We start from the raw sequence: 8,543 nt of genomic DNA, 5'->3' as shown, positions 1-8,543 counted from the left end.
AAAGTTATCGTTGGATTAATTCGATGGTAATCATCAAATCAATCTCAACATATCCATTGAAAATACCGATGAAAAATCCGCCGGTAATTAGCATCGGACGAAAAAAATTCGTTGGTAAGTGGTTTCCAGCGATGTTTATACCGTCAACTGCAAAAGGATGGTAAATCCGACGGTACTCAGCGTTTTTCTTGTAGTGCGACATCGTTTTTGTTTTGACACTCAAATAGTCCAAAAAAATATCATAGGTGATATTTATTAGAACTTTTCATCCCAAAGCAAGTAATCCAGCATCGTTTTTGAGCTATTTGAGCACCAAAACCAAAACGACATCATTTTACAAGTTTTAGGGTGGGATTTGGTTGTCTGTGCTTCATTAATATTTCTATACCGGAAATTATTCTATGGACTAATGTGAGTCACATTTATAAAGTTTGGAGACTAAAGAGAGACAATTGAAACTTTAGAGACTAAATTGAGACTCACGTACCAGTTCAAAATCAAATTGAGTATTAACTCATATATATTATCATACTTGAAAAAAGAAGGATGAAGTATTTATAGCCCATGTAAAAGTGGAAACATATGTCAATAATAATGGTAATATTAGAAACCAATTTAGGATATTCTAGTAGTTAAATTACTAATTTGCTTAAATGTTGGAGATTTAAATTCTGTCTTATGTATAGAGTAATTTATTGGCCAATGATAAACTCTTAAATAGAATTTCGATCTACCACAAATTACTCATTGACCTGTGAAACTGAGGGATACCGAAAAAAAAAAAAATAGTGATAATAACATATGGATTGCATTTAAGTCTCAATATAATCTCTTGACTTGCACAGCTTAGCGACAATAACTATTTTTTTAGCTGACGACGAACAACCCACTATGCTCAGCATTATTGTTCCTTTTAGTACGCTAGTTGATTAATTCTCCTTAAAAAAACAATTTTCTAGTTTAGACTTTAGAAATTTACGACGAGGATGTAAAAAATCAATCAAGTTAAAGGGCAAATAACGTAAGAACATAATGACAATTGAATTCAACATATTGCCGTTAGTATGAGATTTGTTTCCATTATTGAATGGTGATTATGGGTTTTATTAGAATATTGGGAACCACTTTATTTTTGAGAAAGGGGAGGAAGATATGCATCTATGATCTATTCACTAACACACGCTTATATTTATTGGCTTTCACATCAAATGTGAAGCCCGACAGAATAGAATTTCTATTTTGTTTCTTTCTTGTGTTCTTTCCCATTCCCCTCCTTAATTAAAAGAAAAAAAATTGGTAGGGCGATCCTAGCAAGTTGTTTTTCTTTTGTGTACGGACATTGGTCAAATTGACGTACCTAATTATGAAATTCATAACATAAGGTGCATGTTCATCAAAGTGCGCCAGCATCAATCAATAATCCTCAGATTGGTTCTTCCACTCTTTTAAGTGTTCTTTCTCATTGGAGAAACTTGAATATATGTAGGGGGACCAGAGCAGAATATTAAAAAGGTGTGTAGCCCAAAGGCGTGTGGTGTAGGGGGGTCCTATAAGACAATGAAAACATGATTGTCATCTCAGCTCAGCAACAATAAGATGATGTGGAATGTGGAGTGGGAGAAGGTATTCACATACAACAACCATGATTCACCGCAACAATTATTGTTGTGTCTACTTGTATAATCAAATTATTAAGCTAAAGAATGCTTTAGTGGAAGCCGTTTAGGTTGTCAAGAGAGTTTTGTGGATGTACTTTAATATTAAATATTAATTAATTAATGCTAGCATTATAGCTTAGCTTAGCCCGCAGGCCAGTGGCCTTCTCTCACATAACTTTTTTTTTTTTTAAGTTCCCATCCGTCGCGGATCGGAGCTCCATTTAAGGATTTGTCGTTGGCCAATAGGTTGCTGCATGCATAAGGCGGGATTCGAACCCCGACACTTGCTTTATTACTTAAATGGACTAATGAGTTAACCACTATACCAATCCAACTTGATTTCTCTCACATAACTTCATCTCTGTTTGTTGCCATTTTCTCTCCACTTTTTCTTCTCATATGATTAACTCTTTCCCTTAGTGTTCTTGGTGGATGCCATTTTATTTGTTGAGTTACAACAATCTGATTCAGCCCATTGAACAGGTGAAAAGAAATTAATCTTGAATAGTAATCCATGGTTGCTAGATAGTAGGTACAAAATTTAAAATATTTTCATTGGTACGATGATATATAATATGATAGTTTGACCATATAAATAACATTTAATTTGTTTGTAAAACATACTAATATCATTCACTTATTATGGTTAGAATAGCATTATAAGTATTTTTGAATAAAGAATCGGGATGATTCGTTTTATAAGAGTAAAAGTATATATATATATATAGAGAGAGAGAGAGAGAGAGAGATGTTACACATATCCTTTATAAATATAGTGAGACTTCGTTCACTAAAGAAATTCCCTAGTTATAATAGTGAAAAAAGTTAGAAATAAATAAAAAGAAACGTATCGCAGAATTCGACCTTCAACAACCTTTTTTCGAGAGGTTGGGGAGCTAGGATGGATTGAGGGGTGGGTGAAGGGTTCACAAACTCCAATTCGAAATTCAAACCATGAAGATGTGGTCCAATCATTCTTACATTTACCGACTTATTACAATCAATACACTGGGAAAGGCAGAAGAGGTGGAAAAAAGAAGTCTTTTTTTTTTTTGGTCAGGAGAAGAACAGGTTTATTAGTCTAATGGGTGGAATAAGTTCTATGATTCTCAACAGACCACAATACCCAAAATAGATGGAACTTATAAAGTTTTAATATTGTCTATTCCACTCGATTCATTTTTAACCAACTACGTAATGCAAACTTTAATGAACCCAGGCCAGTTCACAATTCGGGAAGTGTTGTCGTTGGAACCCCGGAAACGATTGTTGATTCAACAGAAATCGCATTTCACAAATGAGTAAGAGATATCAAAGATGCGTAACGAATTGAAGAATAATTATAAAAATACCTACACAAAATTTGCTTTAACATTAAGGTTTACACAAAAATGACCGCAATAATTTGTCCCAATTTGCTCACATGCAGCAGAACAATATAACTGCAAGAAAAAAAAAAGGGAGCATTCATTGTTGTACACCACAAACCCAAAACACCGATACAGCACATGTTACTACAAGGACATTCTTAATGCTCATGAATTCACCCTAGGACTGTATTAGAAAAAGCCTGGTAGACTACCGCATATGATCATTGGTGCGGCAAAAACGGATGCTGATAAATTCATCAAAACCTATGTAGCAATTTCCCCTAGCTACTCCACAAATATAGCAGTAGACTCTCGGTAACCAGATAGTACTTGCGCACATCATTCCGGCATAGAATAAGATCCTGAGTAGTAGAAGGAATGCATTGTTAGTTAGACCTAGTACTTGTAGAGTTTGTAGTTATTACGACTACTTATCAACCAAATTGGAAACTGAAGAACAAAAAGTACAATAAAGTTGAGGAAAATGATGCGTCACTAGTTGTTACATACAGATTATGACATGTTTTAGTTTATAGCAACAGAAAATGAAGAATGAAAATTATTTACTTATTTTGCAAATTGATACTCACTTAGCCATTACACGGCAACCTGGACTCAACCCCATAGCATAAATGTCAGTTCAAAAATGGTTTTCCACCTTCCATAAAACAAGTGAACAAATAAAAAGCTCCATCCATCCAACACCATTTTGACTTCTATCCATGCGTTCACTTTCAATTAAGAGGGTATAAGACCATCCTGTTTTTATTATTTTGCTTTAGAAATAAATTCTCTACTGCTAGTACAAGAGGTCATGAGAGTTTCCAAGTCATTTGTTTGATCTTTGACCTAACTTTAACTTATGAAAATGAGTTATGTTTTTAACTTTTAAATAAACATCTCCTATATTATTATAGTTTAAGGATTCCCTACACCTATACTGTATCACACTCATTCAAGTAGACTTCAAGATACTACGTTAGAATAACATGTAAATGAGAGTAAATTTTGTCTGAATACCCATCATTCTTACCAACAAAAATTCATGTTATTATGACACAAGTGAACTACCAATATCCACCAAACCAAAGGACAAAGATATCTACTGTAATACACAGACAAAATGAATCAAGAAGAATAACAAATATAACAAGTATCACAAGCATTTCTTTAAACTAAACAATATTAGTCATCAGGGATATTTTTTTTTTAATTCTATTTGCAGAAAATTCACCAAAAGCAAACACCGCATATCATAATAAAGGGAAGGTAACTCAAGTACATACTCAAACTATTGTGAGATTGTAGCTGTTGCAAAGCTGAAGTAGAGCTGCTTGATTTGTTGGATCAACAGTTTCATTTATGACCTTGGGGTACCTCCCAGGAGAAAGTGCAGAAAGTCGAGATATTGAAGCAACAAAAAATTCTCTAGGATCTCTTATATCTTTTAGTGGATCCTCTTCCTTCTTCCCAGCATTGTAAAGACGAACAAATGTGGCAGTATAACCCACATTTTCTGTAATATCTGGCATATCAGGTTCCTCCTCAGCCCTATCTTGTTCTGGTCGTGAGAGAAGAGTGACAATGCTGTCCACCATTTTACCCCATGATTCAGCAGCAGCAGGATCCAACAGGACTGGAGACTCACAAATGAGCCTTGTTGAAGCAACAGCAGTCAACTTGAGCTCAATAGAACCAGTGATTAACTTGAGATTAGGTATCCAGAACTGGCTCAAAATCACATTAAATATATTAGGCTGGACAAGATTCATGGTTTCAACAAGATTTGAGGGCCCGTGTTTTATCAGGAAAAGTGACATGAATATTAAAAGGGACTTGATAAGTTTTACTGTCCGCCTTCGTTGGAGCTCTCTGAAAAGAGCAGCCCAAACATGGGAAATATAAGGCTGTATAACATTATACTCAAGACTCTCAATGACAGTATTGAGCACATAAAATCCTTGCTCAGATGTGCTAGAAGATTGTATAAGTGTATCAAATATGCCAAGAACTTTAGTCAGTCTATCACCTTGATTGATTTCATTTGGTGCCTTTTGAAGGAAGGCCTGGAGTAGACGCACAAGGGCAGGAACATTCGGAGCTCTCTTCCAAGAATCAGGTGACAAAAGGATCTCAAATATCTGCATGTAGATTGGTGGAATTGGAGGCCTGTTTAACTCAACAAGCTGAGCAAGCAATTGGAATGTGTATGGGAAAAACTCAGTTACATCATTGGATAAAATTATTTCAAGCCTAGGGAAAAGGCTCGCCTCAAAGACAGATACAAGAGATGGGTCTCTCTCGCTAGCCCGCTTCACAAGAATAGCAACTGATTCAAAGAGATAATGGTTAAAGATGGGGTTTTTAGGATTTTTGCAAACTTCACCAAGAATAAAAGCTAACCCCTCAATGCAAACTCGAGCAACCTCAGCAGATATATCTGCAACCCCAAGAACCCGCATAATGCATTTCATTACATATTGATTCTCCTCAGACTCTGGTAGCTTCAATGCACTGAAAAGATTGTTCATCAGCATTGGGAAAATCGGATTGATATCTCCGGCTGTATAGCGTGGTCTACTCACCTCATCCTTTACCAACAAGAGTTTTTCAATACAACTTGCAGCATAAGAATGAACAACATTTGACTCTGAAGCAAGAAAACGAACCAAATCTGGGAAAAACTTCAATGCTACTTGCTTTGATATTTGACTGCGGAACATAGTAAAAAATTTGAGTGCACCTGCCTTAAGCATAGGAAACCCATTCACGTCTGGACTCTGCAGCTCAGGGACAATAACGGATTCAAAAAAGCTCTGAACATCAACAAGGTCAGTGGACACATAACTAGTTCCAGCCTTCTTGGTTGCAAGAGAAACTACCAAGTATATAGCACAATCCTTATCCTTCCAATTTTCTGTGGGGTTAGCAGCAAAGGAACTTAATAAATTTTGTATTTGCGCAGAGACAATGCTTCTGACAACATCCCCATAATGTGTGGCAATCCCCTTAAGTAGCTCACAAGCAATCCTCCTCCTGGTATCAAGATCACTACCTTCCATATCTCTCCTAATAAACTCAATGTAATTCATCTCAAACAGTTCCTCGTCATCATCCCTCAATCTTACATTCGGGATCACAATACACTGGCAAATCTGCGGCACAACTCCTTCACTGGCAAACAAGGTGTGATGAACACTGGTGCTAACAGTGGTCAAAAACTTGATTGCAGTGATGGCAAGCTGATCGCGGCTAGACGACTGGGACACATTTCCCAGCAAAGTCCACACAGCAAGAGCAAACTCATTCAAGTATCCTTGGAACTCCTCCTCATTCTTCTCCATATAAAGATTAATGTTCTCACAAACAGCAGCCCTAAGTTCATCAACAACCGCAACACCATCATTGCCACTACCCTCAAGAGCAGGATAACTAGTGGTAAGATATTTCCTAAACTCAGTCATCCACTCCTTCATATGATCCTCGAAAAATTCAGGGAGCTCCTGGAAATTTAAAGAAAAAAATATCCTACAACACAACCTCTGCGACTCAAAGAGGGGTCGCAGGGTCGCAGCATTTCCTCCAGAACTCGCAGCAGCATCAATCAGAGAAGCAGTTTTGAGGAAAATCTCAAGTAAAGGGGCAGCAAAATTATCGAGACAATACTTCAAATCAAGCAAGAGATCATTGGTCTTATACTGAAAACGAAACTTCTTGAAAATAGAATTGGCAGTGCCGAGAATACCGTTAATGGAGGTGTAATCAGAAGCCTGCGAAGCTTTCTGAAGATTGGACACGAGCTCAGGTAGCAGCGCGGGCCACGATTTGGGAAAATCATGCTTCCCGATTACAGCGAGGGCTTCGCTGAGCTGGCTCTGAATCTTCGGTGTGGCGGAGAGCATCAGCGGGACGATTAGGGATTTGATCTGCTCCTTCTCGGGGTCGAGTATTGGGGTGACAGCGGGGGCCCCTCCGTCGTCGGAAGGGGAGGGGGACCACCGACCGCGGAGGTGGTTCTTGAAGTTGACGGCGGCAGCTTGGCGGATCTGTTCATCGATGGAGGACTCAGCAACGAGGCGGAGGACAGCGAGTCCGTAGTTAGGGCGGTTAGAAGCCTCATCAAGTGAGGATTCTGCGTGGCGGCGAGGCTCGGGCGCCGGAGATAGAGTGTGGAGGAAGCACTCCGATAGGAACTGGAGAGTTTGAGGGTTCCACTCCATTAGGGTTTTTGAGCTGGATGAAGAGTGAGGAGTGAATTTGAAGGTGAAAATCAAAAGTGAGAGAGGGAAACCGAGAAAAGAGAGGGACTTTTGAAGACAATCAATAATCTGCTCTCGCTCTCGCTCTCGCTCGCGCTCTCCCTCCCCCACTCACTCGCATCATAACCTAAGTGCCTCTAACTTCCAAAAACAAGAGCAAAAGCGAGACAGAGTGCGCATGCTTTCTTCCATGGTAATGGGTTTTAGGAGGCCCAAATAGTTATTCTTAAATTGCCAGTGTCCGATAGCTGATTGCAGGCCCATTGGGCCCAGTATTCTTTCCTTTATTAGTTGGGATCGTCCTATAGTTACAGCTTCAAATGGATCCATTGCCACTTCCGAAAAGAAAAAGAAAATGGATCCACTGCCCATTGGGTGAATTTAGCGCTTCTCACTTGTCAGTCAGCATATGGAGATTTCATGGAATCATGGGTTAATATATGTGGAGAGTGGAGACTTCACGGATTTCATAAAAAAAAATTGGTTTTTGCAGGCTAAAATATATCTTATTATATAAAAATTCGGTTTTTTAGATAGAATTGACATAGCATATCAAAATATTTTTTAATTTATTTTTTTAATTCATTAAATATAATTTATTACGATAAATTAATTATATTAATTAATTAATTTAATTAAATATTTAAGTATTATATAATTTAAAATTATATAAATTAATTAATTGATTTAATTTTTATGATATGTAAATTTATAGACTAAATAAAATAAGATATTTATTACTTATTTAAATTGAATACAATAAATATAAATTAATTTCGTTAAAAGTTTATTATTTTTTAGTCTTTTTATATATAAAGATGATTGAATAAAATTGTAAAAATAATCTTTAATTATTTTTGTTATTTAAATTTTTTTATTTTTTCTCTTTTGATGTTATTTGGTTTTATGTTAACTTTGTTTATTTAATTATAAAATATATTTAAATTAATTCTATTATATATTAGTCTATTTTTTTTCCATGTATTTTGATTTTTATAATTATTACTAGTCTCGTTATTTTCGTTTTCTTGAATTATTTTTTTTTATGATTTGACAATTAAAAATAAAAAAGTAAAGAGAGGAAAAAAAACGCACAGGCGGAGGCTAGGAGGCTAAAACACACAAATATAAAATTACCGATTTATTCTATATATATATATATATATATATTTGAATTTAGCAACCATAATTCTTGCCTCCAATTCGAATATTTTTTTTCTTCTAAACTCATCCTTAGTCTCAATTTCGCATCTCTC

The 8,543-nt window shown here is 36.3% G+C and overlaps 1 protein-coding gene across 1 annotated transcript; it reads right to left on the bottom strand.

Annotated features, from left to right (window-relative positions):
• Positions 1-2,987: 2,987 nt before the first annotated feature.
• On the bottom strand, positions 2,988-7,482 carry LOC112758471 (exportin-2). Its single transcript, XM_025807164.2, has 2 exons — positions 4,315-7,482; positions 2,988-3,390 (listed from the first exon to the last, which is right to left on the bottom strand). Exon 1 carries the CDS (start codon positions 7,246-7,248, stop codon positions 4,315-4,317), a length of 2,934 nt encoding a protein of 977 aa, XP_025662949.1. The 5' UTR covers positions 7,249-7,482; the 3' UTR covers positions 2,988-3,390.
• Positions 7,483-8,543: the final 1,061 nt, after the last annotated feature.

Source organism: Arachis hypogaea, chromosome 16, assembly GCF_003086295.3.
Source record: "Arachis hypogaea cultivar Tifrunner chromosome 16, arahy.Tifrunner.gnm2.J5K5, whole genome shotgun sequence".
Taxonomy (NCBI): domain Eukaryota; kingdom Viridiplantae; phylum Streptophyta; class Magnoliopsida; order Fabales; family Fabaceae; genus Arachis; species Arachis hypogaea.
This window is presented reverse-complemented; position numbering and strand designations above follow the sequence as displayed.

Excerpts from the sequence above, each read along its gene's own strand:
- LOC112758471 (XM_025807164.2), bottom strand. The coding sequence starts at position 7,248 with ATGGAGTGGAACCCTCAAACTCTCCAGTTCCTATCGGAGTGCTTCCTC.